Source organism: Ambystoma mexicanum, chromosome 4p (genome assembly GCF_040938575.1).
Source record: "Ambystoma mexicanum isolate Mex_15411 chromosome 4p, UKY_AmexF1_1, whole genome shotgun sequence".
NCBI lineage: Eukaryota > Metazoa > Chordata > Amphibia > Caudata > Ambystomatidae > Ambystoma > Ambystoma mexicanum.
In genome coordinates, this window is record NC_090927.1 from 184,743,645 (window position 1) to 184,761,937 (window position 18,293).

At 46.1% G+C, this 18,293-nt stretch overlaps 1 protein-coding gene across 6 annotated transcripts in view; it reads right to left on the minus strand.

Annotated features, from left to right (window-relative positions):
• EFR3B (EFR3 homolog B) overlaps positions 1-18,293 on the minus strand; it is a 1,154,471-nt gene that overhangs the window by 689,234 nt on the left and 446,944 nt on the right. For 2 of the 6 annotated variants that reach the window (XM_069605668.1, XM_069605671.1), the window contains exon 1: positions 5,690-5,857. The exons of the other annotated variants lie outside the window; for them this stretch is intronic. In XM_069605668.1, coding sequence (XP_069461769.1) covers positions 5,690-5,717 — 28 coding nt within the window. In that variant the 5' untranslated portion in view covers positions 5,718-5,857. Of the gene's footprint in view, positions 1-5,689; positions 5,858-18,293 lie in introns of those variants that run through there. 6 annotated transcript variants of the gene reach the window in all.

Below are 18,293 nucleotides of genomic sequence, written 5' to 3' on the forward strand. Positions count from 1 at the left end.
ATGCCCTGGCGATCATGGAGTGGAACGATCCAATCTCGTCGGGCGGAGAAGCCCTGGTGGGAGGTGACGACGGTAGATCCTCGTCGTATACCTCGTCGTCCGTACCCGTCGCTGCCGTGTCAGACCCCGTATCATCCCCTCGGGTGGACGGGGAGGAGGGCTGGACGGGGCGCGACGGCTGAAAAGGAGGTGGAGGGTGAATCCTTCTTTTCTTGGACGGGGGAGCACCAGAAGGTCCCGGTTCAGGATCCCCCGACGGGAAAGGTTCCTCCGTCGGCAACGGTAGTCTCGTCCTTATCTCTGAACATAAGGACTGGCAGAGGGGAATCCGACGGGCGATCAGGGGCCTGCGTCGGGATCCATCCCGACGGGCCGGTCTTCTTCCACGCCAAGGCCGTGGCTTAAGACCTCAATCAGCTCTTCCTCTGAGGCCGAATCTACGACGACGCCCTGCCCCCCTTTTTTCTTCCCCGCCGGGGGTTTCACGGGGGTCCTATCGATGGGCACAAAAGAGGACTCCCTCCGAGGTGGCAGGGAGACTCTGAGCCCCGAGGTCGCCACCACTGGTGTAGCCTCCACAGGCTGAGCCAGGGCCGCCGCGACAGTATCGATGGAGGGCTTGGCCGGATGGATTAAGGCCTTCACCACCTTAGGTGCGCTCACCGCCTTATCCTTGAGGGGGGGGCACTGCCTCGCTCCCCCTCCGATGGGGCCTTCGAGCTCGACCGGGGCCTCTCCAGGAGCTTCGCCGGGTGCTCGCCCTTCCTCTTACCCGACCCAGAGCGTTGGCTCGTGGCTGAAGGTGCCGGGGAGGGTGCGCCCTGCCTGGCGCCCGTAGATCCCGACCGTTCGGCGCTCCCGGTGCCAGCGGACTCGCGGTGCTTGGCCTTGTGTTGGACCCCCGTCGCCGGGGCGTCCTCAAAGGTCTTAGAAGACCGCTCGGATTTCTTCCTCTTCTTCTCGCCAGACGGAGACGTTGATGGCGGTCCTTCATGGTCCGCTCCGACATGTTGCCGCAAAACGCACAGTCCTTCTCCACGTGCGTCTTGTCCTCATGTAAGCAGTAGAGACAAAAGGAGTGTTCGTCCTCCTTAAAGACGTTCTGCAGCTGGCATCCAGGGCAGACCCTGAACAGCTTTCCGGTCGTCGAGCTTCCCTTCTCCTGGGCCATGTCCGGGCCTGAGAAGCTTCTGGAGTCCTCCAAAACGTAGCTCGACGAAATCTTCACCCTTGAGGGGCGCAGACGAATCCGACACGGGTCCCCGTTGATCGGATGGAGAGTCGGTGGAGCTTGAGGCTCTTTTGACCGGAAAACAAAGTTTTTTGAGAAAAAACATGAAAAAATAGCACTAACGCTCGAGAGCAATAGCACGAGGATCCCAACACATGAACGTGCGGTAAAAATCTGAAGATGGCTGCCAGAGGCGGTGCTTAGGTAGAGGGCAGTCATTGGCTGTGGTCAGTACGACGCAGAGACCAGTGATTGGTTATTACTACGAAAGACAGATCAGAAACGAAACTGATACTGTTTTTTTTCTTTACCGAGGATTCCCAGCCTGACGACGGGGAATATTCATGAGCATGTGAATCCATGCCAGACCCCATGCTGGAGAATTGTAGTTTTGCCTTTTTCAATGTAAGACTACAAATCCCAGAATTTGAAGAAAAAAACAGGATCGTATGGCTTCTCATGAATGGAACTGGGAAACGCACACACATGCCAAGATTATCCTTTCCCTTTGGATTGCACTAGTCCAATCCTGGTTTTAACTAGGGGTGTACCAAACTTTGGCTTCAAGTAAGTATTCGGCCGAATTCCGGCTGAAAAAAAGCTATTCGGCTGCGGACGAATAGTTTCTTGCTATTCGGCTCTTGCCGAATACTTTGACATTCTCATTTGGATACAATGCAACAAGAACTCAGAAAGGCAAATTTAGACTTCAGTTTGCAAAAGTGAATAGAATTACACCAGACACTTGGTCCGAAGACCCGACAAATTGCTATCACACAGCTGTAAAATATCTTACATTGTAGTCTGCTCTTTAGGGCATGTTTTGTTACAGATTCTTAGACATAAAGGATGCTCATTTTATACTTAGCCTGCAACAATTTTCTTTTGGCGGATGTTTATAAGCAAACTGAAAGAAATGTGCATATTTCACTTTAGGATACTTTCAGTTTCTGTCATGTCACTTCCCATTGCGTACATCATAGTCCCCACTTTGCTTTTTTTAAAGGACTTGAGTCCTGAGTTTCACATTATCTGATATTTTATCAGGAATGATAAGTTGCATATGTTTGTGTATTGGCGAGGAGTGGCGAGGATAAGTGAACACTGAGCAGCATTTCTTTGGGTGGGGTGAATAGTTGTGAGATGGAGTTCATGCATTTCAGATTTCCTCTTGACTTGTGTCCTGCATGAGCCGACATGAACAATTTTATACATTTCTATGTGAGCTGCAAAGAAGTTTAGAAACTCGACTGCATCGCCTTAGCAACTGGATAGCGAATGCAGTGCATCTGATTCACAAAGGCAGTTGCAAATTGCAATATACATTTTGTTCATTGCAACCTAGTCCTTTTGCATTTGTGAAGCCTCCTACTTAAACTGGCACTAGTTTTGAATATGCAAAAACTTTCTGTACATTTGTATCCTTCATGTTGGTTAAATCTGCTTTTTTTCTGGCTTTTATACTTTAAATAAAGATGTTACATTAATTACAATGAAGAGAAATAAAAGTATAGAATGCATTTAAAATGGTGCTTTATTTGTTTTTTATATAAGTGTTTTTTTCAAGTTTGGAACATGATTTATTAAATAAAGGAACTATTCAGCTTCATATTCTGCTTCGGCCGAATAGTTTACAAACTATTCGGTATTCGGCCGAATGCCAAATATGATATTCGGCACAGCCCTAGTTTTAACTTTGCATTCTGGGACTTGTAGGCATGGTTTTACAATGCAGAAACACTAAAAGACATCAGGGATTATGGGACTGGATTAATACAACTGAAAAAATGCATAGCTATTAACGCATTTAGCATGAGCCCACAAGAAGCTGGGAGTTGTTAGCACCATTCCCGCCCATCTACCCCATTCGGATGGTAAAGAGGGAATTTCATAGACTCCATTGGAATCTAAAGCCAGCTAAAGAAACTCTCCTTAGAAACTATAAAACAGGAACTGATGACACTACTTGTAGATTCTGTAGTGTCAAGAATGGGGTGGAAACAATAAAACATCGGGTGTTGGAATGCCCTGTGCCTCAACCTACCCGACTGAAATATTTCAAGCATTTCTTTCGCTCCTTGGAGCACATTGCCCCGGACTATATGCTGGGAGGTATGTTAACCCCAGGTATGATTTTGCTCCTTGGAGCACACTGCTCTGGGCTATATGCTTGGAGGTATGGCAACCCCAGGTATGATTTTGCTCCTTAGAGCACACTGCTCTGTGCTATATGCTGGGAGGTATGTTAACCCCAGGTATGATTTTGTTCCTTGGAGACTATATGCTGGGATACTATATGCTGGGAGGTATGTTAACCCCAGGTATGATTTTGTTCCTTGGAGACTATATGCTGGGATACTATATGCTGGGAGGTATGTTAACCCCAGGTATGATTTTGCTCCTTGGAGCACAATGCTCTGGGCTATATGCTGGGAGGTATGTTAACCCCAGGTATGATTTTGCTCCATGGAGCACACTGCTCTGTGCTATATGCTGGGAGGTATGTTAACACCAGGTATGATTTTGCTCCTTGGAGCACACTGCTCTGTGCTATATGCTGGGAGGTATGTTAACCCCAGGTATGATTTTGCTCCATGGAGCACACTGCTCTGGACTATATTCTAGGAGGTATGTTAACCCCATGTATGATTTTGCTCCTTGGAGCACACTGCTCTGGACTATATGCTAGGAGGTATGTTAACCCCAGGTATGATTTTCCTCCTTAGAGCACACTGCTCTGGACTATATGCTAGGAGGTATGTTAACCCCAGGTATGATTTTGTTCCTTGGAGACTATATGCTGGGATACTATATGCTGGGAGGTATGTTAACCCCAGGTATGATTTTGCTCCTTAGAGCACAATGCTCTGGGCTATATGCTGGGAGTTATGTTAACCCCAGGTATGATTTCGCTCCTTGGAGCACAATGCTCTGGGCTATATGCTGGGAGGTATGTTAACCCCAGGTATGATTTTGCTCCTTGGAGCACACTGCTCAGTGCTATATGCTGGAAGGTATGTTAACCCCAGGTATGATTGCTGTGGCAGGTTTCCTGAGATCACTTCATCTATTTGAAACGCAGCCTGAATAGGAAATCTGGTGGGGAAAAAAAGTGTTTCTTGTTTTTTTCAATTAGATATCATTTTAATAATTATTGAAAATGCTTTGGCTGTATTTTGGAATTTGTTATTCATAATTGTCATTTGATAGTGGAAAGAGAGATTGTTGTGAAATGTGTTTTTATTTGAAACATGTTGAAGTTATGACCTGAGAATATTGTTAAAGTTAAATTTTTTTGAACCATAAACCCATTTTTTTAAAAAGTGTTCCAGAATGCCTGAACTACTGTCTCCCGCCTGCAATAGATAATGTTGATTTAATACCCAGAGGTTTCTAAGCGCAGACCCGGGGATCGAACCTGTGCTGCTCCGTGTCAACTTGCTTCCAAGGCGAGCATGTTGCCCCTGAGCTATCCTCCCAAGACATGTAGGATTGAGAGAGGATTAAGAGATTTGAAATCTCTAGTTACTCTTAATCTGATTTTTGAGTTTAGTACAGGGGGTGGGGTTACATTTACATTTTGCATAATTAGTTTTAAACGCAGTTTCATGTCATGATAGTGGTCTATGGTGTTTGTCAGAGCTCTTAAGATTTCCATGGTCATGCATAAGAAGGTTGACATTATCAGAAGTGTAGCTTTCCTGAATTTCAAATGGCAAATAAAAAACACAAGCCCAAAAATCTAAAGGGGATGGGGGTCAAACAGAACCGGTGGCCCTCTCATGCATGGCCACGGAAAACTTGCGTCTGTGCGTGAAAATATTACCGAGGAAGAAGTTTGTTGGATACCAAAATTCATCCTGCATCAGTCATGATATTGAAGGATTTTGTTTCGACCTCCCAGTGCCTGCAGAGATAGTGATCACGAGTCTTCGTGTCAGCTGTACGCCACTTTTTCAACTTCTGTGATTCCCTTTTACAATTCAAAATGATAATCAGGAGCATTCAAAGGCTTCCGGGATGCACTGGTTTGCGAAACGCAAGCCCAGGAGTAGAAAAGTGGTGTTTTGTTATGTTAACGGTTCTTGTATCTCGCACTGTCGCCACTTGCGTGGTCTCTTAGCTTGCATGCCTTTGCCATGGACTTACCCGACACCGCATGCGGAGGGCAAGGCTGCTTTCTCTGCAGCTGCTGTGTAATACTGCCTGCTGGACATGCATACTATTGCCAAACAGACAGCTGAACATACATGCTATCGCCAGTTCGCCACCCTATAATTTACATATAAAATCAATATCCCAGTATCGTCACATAACGTCATTACAATTCTGAACAAAACAACAATCAACAACACCCAAGAGCAATCACAATCCCCAGGCAGAAGCTGGAAGACTACACGGTCCAGAATGCATTGGGTTTAAAGGGCTAGTGCCAGTCCGCTGCAGGCAATATCCTACCTGGAAAGGAGGTGCCCCGTCTGGCCATGGCTGCCCGGGCTCTAATTCACGCGTATCTCCGCCGGCGGTGTCACCCCTGAACGGCGGAGCCTAGCTCAGCCCCCTGCATCTGCCAACGGGAGCCACTGGTCCCCATGCACAGGAAACGAATTCGCGGCGGCGCGCGCGCGTCACGTGACGGGCACGCACCCGCGGGGAGACAGCGGGGGCTGCCGAGGGGTTGAGGAGAGGGTGGTATGGTAGTGGAAGGGTCAGGGCACAACCCCAGAGGCACGGGACTAGGGTGGCACGGCTCTCCAGAAATATTGCAACGAGGGTCTGTGATGGGAGGTGGCAAACAGACAACCCTGGGTAACGGGGAGCGTGGGCGAAAGGAATGGGGTTCAGAAGAGGCGCAGGTGTGAGTGTTGGCGGGACTCAGGTTGCGGAGCTGCCCGTGCAAACGAGAGAGGCTGGGGGTGGACACAAGAAGGGCACTGCCCGGGGAAGCGGGCAGAGGCCGGGCTGAGTTGACGGGGAAGTCGAGTGGACACGGAGTGGGGGCTGACAGACACTGAGGGGAGGCAGACGCACGAGCTGGGGACAGACAAAGGGCTAGGACAGCTGGGCACAAGAGGAGTACTGAAGAGAGAAGGGCTCAAGTGGGGGTGCAAAGTTGAGGAAAAGCAGACAGCCAGAGCAGGCATGATTTGCAATGCTTACGAGTACCCTTGTAAATACACGAGTGCGCGGGGGGGAGGGGGAGTCAGGGGTTGTTTATGATATGATATGATATTGTATTTTTATCGCGCTCATAGACAAGTGTTTCAGAGCGCGACCAGGCAAAGGGAAGGAAACGGGAAAATAAAAACCACGGTCTTAAGGCCCAGTGACATTAAGAAAGTGCAAGGGAAGGGGGAAAGTGCATGGGAGGGGGGAGAGGTGGAAAGTGCGGAACAGAGTAAATAAATAAGTGAAAGCGGATCATGTCAGCTTCATGAGATGAGCAGCGGGATGCAAGGAGGACCCAGGGGATAGAAGAGCACAACCAGATGACCCTAATCGAATGTCATTACTCCTGATGGATCTCTGCTACCATGGGGAGCAACCGTGCAAGCGGGATTGGAGGTTACTGGGGTGCCGATGCCCAGTAGACACCTTTGTGCCGCTGTGCGTGAAGCTGTCGCAGACAATGCTGTCAGCGATATAAGTGTGGTGAGCTTAGCCAATAAAAGGGTGTGATGAAATGACCGCTGCTAAATCACCTTCTCAGCCCTACGCGGGTTCTAAACAAGCAGTGAACCCAATCATAATTTTAAAATATGCAGCCCGCCTGAGGCTCAACAAGGTCAAGCTGGGCTTCTAGGTACTTAAATTGTGGTGAAGCTGATGTAGGCAGGGTTTGAGTAGATGCAATCCTACTGGCTCTCAGTGTCAAGTTGGTTTGATGGTGCAGGCTCTTGATGGGATGAGTCGCTGTCCACAACAGCAAGATGTCTTCCAATGATCTGAGGAGCAGTCGTGTCAGTGGCGAGACAGTGCCTTCTGCTGGGTTGAGTCGGCGGTTGTGACAGCGAGTTAGATGGCTTCCAGCAGGTCATGTCTACACTCAAGTCGTTTGCTTCCTTGAAGGTCAAGCCTGCAGTTCGGGTTACCCGAGATGGTTCGCAGCAGTGGAGCGATCAGGGTCTGGATTGCTTGAAAGTGTCAAGTGTGGTTGAATCGTACTCAAAGGTGTCTAGAAATGCTGAACACAATTCCTGCTGCTTCTGAGCTTTTTGGTTGCTTGGAGTCTAAATCCAGGGGTTCCAAGACAAGGTTACTCCTTTTTAATAATAATAACAGTGATTATTATGCACTCCCACCTCAAGGACCTTGGCTGGCACCTACAGGGTATCCTTCACCTCCAGTGAGTAGCCTAGTTCCAGTACAGCTGGCAAAGGGGCAAACTATTATCCCGTCAGGAATAAACCCCCATTCTACCCAGGGTATTATAAGGGGGGAAAAGCTATCCTCTGCCTTGGATGCTTTATATCTTTATTTCTATGGCAGAGGAGTCTGAAATTGACTGCACTCTCAACACAGGTCTAAAGATGGATTCTTCTTTTTCCTGGTTTCCAAAGTCGAATCCCAAGTAGAAGATGACTTCCTTTTAAAAAAGTAGCATGACACAAGGCCTGCCTAGAGGGTCCGATAGCTTGTGAGGTAAATGTGACCCCTGCCTTCTGACATCATACCCAGTGTCCTGCAGAGAATTGAGGGGACTAGAAGGAAGGGCGCACTGGCAGAAAACCAGGGTGGTGGGATCCCTTGCCAGGCCCACCTTCCCTGCCTGACTCCTCTAACACCACCCCTTCCTCTTGCTTTCTAACTTCAAAGGAACTCTGGAATGCAACACCTTGATCTGAGGCTGGATCTTGTTATCAGTGCTGCTTGTGAAGCCCTGACTGCGAGAAGATCTCCTTTTGCGAACCCTGGCCTAGAGGGGAGGCGTTATCCTTTCTTCAGGGAATCAGTAGAAGCAGCATCCTGGCTATTGTATAATTTGGTTTTAAAGACAGTCAGACTAGCCATCAATCCACATAGCTGTCCTGGGATCACAATCTCGACATTTGCACAATATCGGATTGATGTGACTTTAATAAATGTGTGCCCTTAGCAGTTGCCATAACAGCCAGACATGGCTTTTATTTAAAGATAAATGCCACCAGACTGTCTGAGGCATACAATTATCAGAATTTAGCTCAGATGCAGATAGTTAAAACGCTGCCTCTGCATGCAGAAACTTTGGTTCCCAGCAGCTGTAAGGGATGTACAGATGACCTTTGAACCTGCTCTGTGCATTCAGAGAGCAGGGAGTGGAGGATGCTTGCAGGCTGACTCAGCAAAGGCACATGTGTGTACTATAATTTTGGCATGGAGCATTTATGAAAGGGGTGGGGCGGGAGGGGGGATCAAATTGGCAGACCTCCCTTTCAGAAACTGAATTACATGCATCATTTTATTTTAATTCAAATAAAAAAAGCTCAAGATGGCTCGCGCACCAGATGGCATCCTATCACAAAGATGTACAGTCAAGTGTGTTGAGAGAATGGGCAGTACTGTGATGAGTGGTAGACGTGTCAAGGGGTGGCACAGGTGAGATTAAATGCTCCATATCCAGGAGTGCAGGGGGTGCAGCCAGCCCTCAAGTGGCAGTCTTTTTTTTAATTTTTTTATTTATTTATTTATTTTTTTAATGGGCTTTTGGAATTCATGGATGTCCCTGGACTTGCTGAACATCAGCCTCATCGTTATCCACGCCTTCCACCCCCACCCCATGTCTGTTCAAATGCACAATGGTGTGGTCAGCTATCTCCTAGTGCACTCCATGCACCTCCACCCTCCCTCTGCTGAGATGGTAGGCATGTTCCCTCCCTACACCCTGCCCCGTCGCTGAGATTGTAGTCCGGTTCTGACCCCTACTCCATTTCCATGTTGACATCTTGGACATAGTGGTCTGGCCCCAAACCCTTTCTTTCTCTCTATGGTGCCGTTCAGTGGCAGCGCTTGATCAAAGACAACGCCCAGCACTAGCAGAGGTGTTGGCACCAAACAGAAATAAAGATACAGCATGTTAATGTCACGGGCCCACACCAATGGGACGAATAGAATATATCAGTCCCTTCCAAAGCCAAAAGAGAAGACATGAACATCTTGTACTGGGATGGGCTGTAATGGAAAGAACACATCAGCGTGTTCTACCTCTATACAGTAACAACATTGTCTGACGCCGCCATAGAATGAAGGTCGCACTTGCAATGGAAAGGGCTGCAATGTACAGAACGCTTCAGACTGTACTGTACTCCCATACAATATCAAACCTTTCGATTTCTAACAGCGAAGAAATGAGACTCTTAAGAACTGCAATGGGAAGCAGAAAGTACTGTCCCCTGTACAGTTTCAAACGGTCCAACGGCAATTACAATGGATAATAGTTCATAGTGTAGCAACTTGGGGCGGTGAGAAGGGCCTTATTCTTCCCTTGAGGTACTTAATTTTCTTGGCTCCCATCCATGACCTGCGGCGGTATTTATTTTTGTTTTATTTGTTTGCATTTCTTTTAGCGCTGGCCCTACACATAGCATCTTGGAGCACCTTACATAGTTCAAGGTTTGAGTTGAACAAAGAAGCTAGATAATGCTTTCAGGAGAGGATAGGACGATTAGCATAGACAAGTGATAGCAGCGGGTGAGGTCAGGGTTATGTGTGAGAAGGCAGGTATGTTTTGAGGCTCTTTCTGTAAGTGCTGATCAAGGTGGAGTACGGATGTAAAGATGTAGGGTTTTCCATGCTCTGGGTGTCCAGTGGGTAAATGCTTGCTTTTGTGTCCATGGGAGTTTGCAGAGTGGGATGTGTAGAAGGTGTTACCTAGCTTGTCTGGTGTTGTCTTGTGTTGGTGTGGGTGATGGGTCTGAGATTGTCATGAAGTTAAGATGAAGTATTGAGGTGGCTGGCCTTGAATACAAGTCTCTCAGGTTCAGAGAGCCAGTTGAGCTGGGAGAGAGTGGGGCAATGTGTGAATGTTGGGTAGGTGCAGGATGAATCTAGCTGATGCGTTCTTTTTGTATGGTTTGCAGGGGGTCAAGGTTGCTGTTGGCGAGTCCAGCGAGGTGAGCATTGCCGTAGTCCAGCGAGGAGGGAACCAGTGCTTGGACTGTGGTGTGAAAGTCACCAGTCTAATTTTTCATAGGAGGTGTCGTGGTAGATTGGATGCTTCGGTGATGGCACCTATGTGGTGTGTGAAGCACTGGTGGGCATCAATGGTGAAGCAAATGCACTTGACAGGTGTGGAGAGGGATATGTGTGGTTTGTCAGTGGCAAGTTCTTGTATCCAGGAGCTAATGTTTGGTTTGTGCCTGTGGGGGGGGGGAGGCAGATGAGGAGGTATTTCGTTTTGGAAGGGTTGGGTTTGAGGAGTAGGTGGCCATCCAGTTGGTGATGATGAAGAGACAAGTTTTGATGGTGTGGAGTTGTGAAGGGGATTACGTTTGGCAGTATATTTGTGTGTGTCTGCATATTGGTGGAAATGGACCTTGTGTTTGCTAAGAGTCTGTCCAATTGATTCAACATGTAGGTTAAAGAAGAGTGGCGACTCGGAGGACTCTTTAAGTACACCATATTTGACAGGGGAGGTCTGATTGATAAGGGGACAGGGAGACAAAGTGTGTCCTGGCAGTGAAAAAGGCGGTGAACCCGTAGAGTACGGTGCTGGAGAGTTTCATCCTGTGGGAAAGGATATCTAATAGAATGGTGTGGTCATGTTGCCGAAGGCTACATAGAGTTTGAGGAGTACAAGTAGTGCGGTGTGTGCTGTGTGATGCTGTGGAGGTCAGCGAGGATGTGAAGAGTAGCGGTCTGTGCTGTGTCCAGTCGGAAGCCAGATTGGAAGGGGTTGTGTAGGTTGTTTGTGGTGATGTATATTTTGAGTTGGGTAGTAACTGTGAGTTCCATGATTCTGGTGAGGTATGGTAGGATAGTAATGATGTGGCAGTTTTCTGGGGATGTTGGGTCGAGAGATGTTTTTTTTTTTAGTAGGGGTGAGATTTGTCCAGTTTTGAGTGCAGAGGTAATAGTACTATGTGAGTGACCAGAGTTTATGATGTTGAGCCAGTGGGAAGATGCAATTGGATGCAGATCTTGTTTTGGCAGTGAGGATGTTGTATTTTGGAGTTGAAATAGTCCATGAGGGAGTTGCATACTTATAGTAGATGGGAGCACGAAGGTATCTTCTGTTTCCTGGGAGGATCCCGAGGACCCAAACTTAACCCAACAGCGAAGGTGAACATTTGCATGGTATGGCCCACTGCCAGTTGTATAATATGCTGCTATTAGTTTAGTGATCTGTGTTGTTGGTTTGGATCATGTTTTAGCAATTACTGTGTTTAGAAGTGAGCCAGCATTGATGGTGCACTTTGCACTCTATTCTTTTTAAGTGCTGAATGGGCCATTGCCATATCAGCAGTAGCCCTATCATGCAAATGCTTTTCCATCCTATGGTTTATATGCATATTTCTCCTTCTTGCGTTTGCTCCCATCTTGATTCTATCCGTCTTTCTCCCCAGCCTGTTCTTTGCACACCTTCTCATAAAGATAGTCTGCGGCGGCTCTGCTGGAGCCAACGTATGGCTTCGCTACTCCACCTCTCATCCCATCGTTGCATCGTTCCAGGCTCCCAATGTCGGACCAGGGTTATCTTCTGGTCCTCGCTGTTGTTGAAGGGGTCCATGGGTGGAATACACCAGCTCAGCCTGTCCTCTCAGTAGCCCTCAGGTGCATGTGTGCACCGCAGCGTACCTCGGGTCCCCCACTCCACTCACTGGTGACAAGGTCCCCTTATTCTCTGCTCCATCACCTCCTTCATCCAGTTGCATTGCCTTGCGATGCTTTGTGTGTCAAGAGATGACTTTCTTCGGTCTCGTAAAGTAAAGTACAGTTTAACACTCTTCCCCAAGTTCGTAAACCATTGGACATGTAACACAGTTTACTAGAAGATGATAAATGGATTAACTATGCAGCCTATCTTCAATGAACATGTTGCAAATGGATGGCTTTTTACAATACAGCTACTCCAAAATCTTTCATAGTGCCCTCCTGTGCCAGGATCTTGTGTGATTTCTGCTTGGTGCTGCCGACTCATCCAATCATGAAGTACATAAAACACTGCCTTTGTTGCACTAATAATGTTTCCTTTCATTTATTTGTCATGTTCCTTTTTCATTTATATAGCAAACTAAAAAGAGAATCTGGGTCCCCTTCAGAAGGTGCTTGTAGCGGGTGCATTCTGGCTGCCGTTCCTCTTTTTGTGACAATGGGCCTCATTACAAGTACATCAGCGCAGTAAAAACAGTGAAAAGGTTGCTGCAATTCCATTACCACCTCTTTACCACTGTATTGCCACACTGCCGAACTTTGTGTTTTGAGATAAGGTCGAGGATGCAAAATTCTGGAGGTGCGTCGTCCTAATGACCCCAAAACACAGTGGAATTACTGCACAGTATTAACTCCCGCAAGAAATCTGGTAAATCCCCATGGACTGAACCTATGCGGCTATACACCGCTTTACGACCACTCTTAATGCCACGAGACCGAGTGGTGCTAACAGCAACTGAGTTTGGCAGTCATTTGTGGATTTACTGCCGGTTTACCGCCCTACTCGCGATGAGGCCCAATTTGTCTCCATGCACTCGGTTGCCTGTTTTCCAATACGTGTTGCCTTCAAAAATGGAGACCTGGAGTTTGTGATGATTCTGAATATCTTGGACATTGTTTCTATTCCAGAGACTCAGTGCAGAAGGAGCCATAAGTGGAATGTAATGAAATACGGGTCTAACTTGATCAGAACAGACAGGGAGATTGGTCCAGAGAGAATTGCTTAGAGCAAAAGTACATGGAATGAAAGGGTGGGTCGAGGACTTTTGGTTAACTCTGCAACAGACATGGAGCTGCTGTGATAACATTGCATTTATAAACGGCTCAATGCCAGATTCCTTCTGCTTATAAACCTATTAAAAGCTAGTATTAAACACAATTTAATGGTACTCCATGCATTGACATTGGAGGACGAATGCCATTGTTAGCCCTGCTGGAATTCGTATTTGCAGCATGCATTTCCTTCTGCAAGAGGATAAGAGAACCTATGTTTAGTGTAGCTGAACCCGGAGGCAGAAAGACACAATATGAGAGGTGTTGACCTCTTCTAAACCAGGCACTGGGTGGACTGAGCCCTTGCTATTACAACTACCCAGTAACTACCTGACCTGCCTGCAACAAGCAGGAACCAAGACAATCCCTCTATATTACCTACCAGCCCAGAAAAAGACCTGTTAGGTCGAAACACGTGTCGGCACCACCTGTTATATCATCAATTGATGAATTCAAAACAATAAAAGATTGGAAAAAATGCAAATCACAAACCTTGTGGAACTACATTTTTCAAGCACAGCAAAAGGCAATGGGGTAAATCCCAGCATAAGGAATTGCACACGCACCGAATGAGTGGAAACTATAACAATTCCCTATGTTTACTGAGAACCTATGTTTAGTGAGGATGTTTTTAAATAATTCGTTTTAGCCTAGTTAAGACATAAATTACTATGCAACAGTTGCCCCAGCGCAACTGAACTTGGACTGTATTGTGGGCACAAACCCTTCCTCCCCAGCTAAGAACTATATTTACAACAAAATCTTTCTCAGGCCTCAGGTTGTGCCCTGACTCTTCCAAAGTTCTCTGGGATAGGTTAGGCCGGGGCTCTTCTATTATCCCTCACTGTTAACTGTGCTATCTCAAGGTGATGGGATTTGTAGTACACACCATCTGGAGAGCTGAAGTTTGCAAACCCCAGCGGTATTCTTAACGTTTGACTTATCAACCATAGCCTTTGGAGCAGTAATTTTAGAAACTGTGTCTGGAAACTGTGTGACCTGCATGGAGAAGCACCGACCGGCAGATGCATGATATACCCCTCCTCTAGTGAGTAATGTGCTAGGAGTCAACCATTCCAAGTTCAAGACCTTAAGCAAATCTGCTTGAAGGTGTGCCTCTAGTTGCTTAATGCACCCACCAGGAAACTGCAATATATCCGGTTTGAGGCCCCATTTCATATTCAGCTTCGCTCTGCCATTGATTGCCCCTTTCGTAAAAACTGTGTTCTGATACATGTTCAATGACAAGTCCAGTTATCTTTATTGTTGGGGAGAACTCCCAGGTATGTCTAGAATACACAGAGGACTCGATCAATGGCAAGTTCAAATTGCGTTTTATTATAGCCAAAACCAACAGGGATAGATATAAGAACTCCCAAGAAATTCCAGCATGTCACACAATAAATGGCACGCAGGACACTTTTGTTCAACAAATACGTCATTACTCCGTCATTACTCAGCCTGTTCTTCAAAAACCTATCACAACATTGGATTGGCCGTCGGGAGCATGATAACCTATACGGGTACCTATATGTGTTATTCTACTGGTCCTTCCATGTCAGGTGGCTGGCCTGTCCCTTCCGCAAAATCCTACTTACTACATTGTTGCAGAGTAGTGGGCCTACCGTTGGATCCTGCCCGTTGCTACCCACCCCTAGGGTACTAAACTGTAATAGGCTAGAGCTGATGTCCCCAGGCCTGGGATCCAAAATGATTCTCAGCTCACTGTGCACCTTTTTAAGGTGATGGGAATGATTATGTGTCTGCATTGTAACTTGTGTGTACCACCTTTGCCTTATAAGAATATTCTCCTGCTCGGTGCAACACTTGTTGCAGTCCGTGTCTGGCTGCCTGGGATCGGTTCTCCTTTCTCACCACCGATCACTGTCCATTGTCTGCTCCAGCTGTATCACGTGTTTGGAGACCACAAAACTGAGATCTGCAGTTTCGAATTATGAGGATGTATTCCCCCTTTCCTGCAGCTAATCCCTTTGTCGTTTGGGGATTGGAATGTCATCCGTATCTCTTGGCTGCAGGTCCTGTCTCACACGTCTTGCTCTCTGTCCAGCCTGCATCACCACAGCTCGTCCTTTGCTCAGAGGCCAGCTGTAATTTTCCTAAACCTTATAATGTGGTTTCTACAGTGTCTAGGCTGTTATACTATATTCTCCATAGATTAGTCACACTTGGCTCTGTCTGGTTCCATAGATGCTCCTGCAGCTCCATAGGGTCATTTGCATTTAAGCGTCTGCAAGCTTTTGCTCAGGATCTCTTGTGTCTTGCAGTTTCTACATTGCTGCACTTCGCTAATCGCAAAAATAATAAAAGCAATGACAGTATGTATATGTATCTGTCCTCTAACTATAGAACTGTACACTCTTGTTCTTCATATATTCGTGTGTGTTTGTGTCCCGAAGTGCAGATGGCACGTGTGCTCCATGTCTAACGCTGTTATGTTGTGGTGTCTCTAACAACTTCGGCAACACAGCTTCTTGGTGCTTTAGTCCAGGCTGTTCATATAGATGTGCCTGACTATGGCCTGTGGCTCTTCATGGCTGGTTGAGGGGATACCTTTGAACGCATTTGTCAATCATTGGTCTGTTAGGGATTTGTCTTAAATAGAATGGATGATTGCAGTGATTTCTGGCATTCCGTCTTGTCATGAACTTGATGGTCGGGGGGTAGCAGGATACCGACTCTCTCTCCTTTACTATAGCGCACATTTGTCCTCTGGCTTCTTTTACACAAGGGGTTTGTAATAATTGGCTCTCCAGATGTTTTGGTCTATGACTCCGATGATCCCTCACTGTTGACTCTGGCTGATTGTAGTCCAACACATTTGGAGAGGAGAAGGTTGCAGACCGCTGTTGTACACAATGATGGCGAGACAGCATGAGAAAGGTGGTACTCGGCAACCACGCTGGCATCCAAACCTAGTAGTTTTGTACCAACGTCATGTTGCAGTGTACGTGTGTCGCAGAACTGTAGGTGTTTTTGATGAGCTGTGCCAAGCTTTTGCAACTGCACAGATTTGGTTGCATTGCAATGTGAGAACATTGCACTACAAATTATAATATAGGACATGATTCAGCCATCTATTTGTACACTGCACTGATATAATGAAACAATTTCCGATGCACCTGTTGATGATATTCTTTCAAATAATTTGTTTTCCTAATTGCATCAAAATCTGGCGTCAGCTCAATGCATAGGAAATGCTATGCTGCACAGCGCTTCTGAGGTGCACAACAGTGAGTAACAAACTCACAACCATGTACAGCAAGACACACATTAGTTGCCTTTCTAGCATGTATTGTGTGTGCATCTACAAGCAAATAAGCAGAAGAATATCCCTTCATCTACAAGTCCAAATTGGGATACTTCCGGCTGTCCCGCAGATATAGGGTAATGCTGTACTCGTAGGAAGCACTGCACTAAACAACCACACTCGTGTACAGCAAGGATCTGTCTCAAAATAATGTAACACACATTATTTCCTATTCTAATTGTATTACTTTGTGTATTGCATGCTGATGAATTGCATAAGAAACGCTCTGTGCATGCATGGCTAGGTGGCTGGTTCACATAGGTTGCCCTGGGCATAGAGAGGTTAATCATTTTGCTACGCTATCCCATTGCTCCCTCTGCCCAATTTGTAAGAGGATTCAATTCAACACTACAGCTAAGTCAACGCCTAGTCTATAATACTGAATGGAAACCCTTATTGATATATCTTTATGTCCAGTTCATGCATTCTGGATGACTACCCTTATATAACACCCCTCTCTTGGAATCCTCCTGACCCCACTGAGCCAAGAAGTAGTTCTGTTTTGCAAGTTAAAGGTTTAATTGATAATTTAAACAATATATATATATCACACTTTATAATAAATTAATAATTGAATAGCACACTTAATCTGATATGATAAAGATTAACAACAGAGAATCTGGCACTAGCACACTTGTTTATAATCACTAAGGAGTTGACATGAAATGGATAAGATAGCAACAATACTTTTATGGTTTCAAATGGATGCAATGTGGAATGAAATGCAGTAAAGAAAATAACTTGATAGGATTTCAGCAAAAGACAATGTAATCACTTTCTTGGACAATTCACCCCCCCTTTTATGCAATGCAGGGAAATGGAAGGAAGGCACACAATTCTCAGAAATGCAATCCAAATGTAATTCAGCTCACCCAGCAACTTAGACTACAGAAGTTGGAAACCCAGGCAAAATGCTTTGATATGTGCTGGCAATGGAGTGAAAATATGTTAAAATGCTTTTAATTCCCTCTAGAGGTTCAGGGTGAGTGGTATCTAGTTAATATTAGTCCAGGCTCACTTTAGCAATGATTCAGGGATAATTAGCAGGTTAAACGAATTTCTGGCAAATGGAAGGCAAGCAGCAGCAGATTTTTACACGTGAAGAAATTTGCAAATTGCGGCAAAATTCGCGAATGCGCCGGGCGCGATTACAGAGGAACTACAAGGACTATCACTATCGTTTTGGGGTCCTAAGACAGCCTAGGATCTCAGCTTCCAGATGGAAGTTACTGCAAGCCTCTAGCACAAACGGTTACGGAGATATGAGCGATTAAATAAAGGTCGTTTTTCGGATTTGGAATGTTAAAGTTCAAAAAGACAAGTGCAGCTTGCAACTAGAAAATGACAAGTGACAGCTTTACAAATGACAGGTGACAGTTAGGAGGCAGTTCTACTTAGATTAAAATAGCTTGGATTATATTATTTTAACTAAGAGATTGGTTCTGCACAGTTTTCTAGGTACTCACACTATATTCTTGAGTGAAATGGGCCTTGCCACGGATCTGGTCAGGTTTTAGAGTGGACTCTGGTCTCTGCACTTCACAGTGATCTGGGTCAGCTCTCTCTGGTTCTGCTAACAGGTCAGCTCTACTCTGCTGGTCTGGTCTGGGTCTCTAAAGGTTGATGGAGGTAAAGTATGGATTTTCCCGGCAGAGCTTCCAGCTGCAAATGGATTTGAAGGTCCCTATCTGTCCTGTCTCTCTGCTTTTATGTGTTTTTAAAATGGGTGTGTGTGAGCAGCATCACTAGCCAGCCCCTCTCCACTTATCATTGGCCAAGCTTTCATTTCTCCCCTGATTGGGGGAGCTAAGTTGTGTCAGAGTGATGTCATTT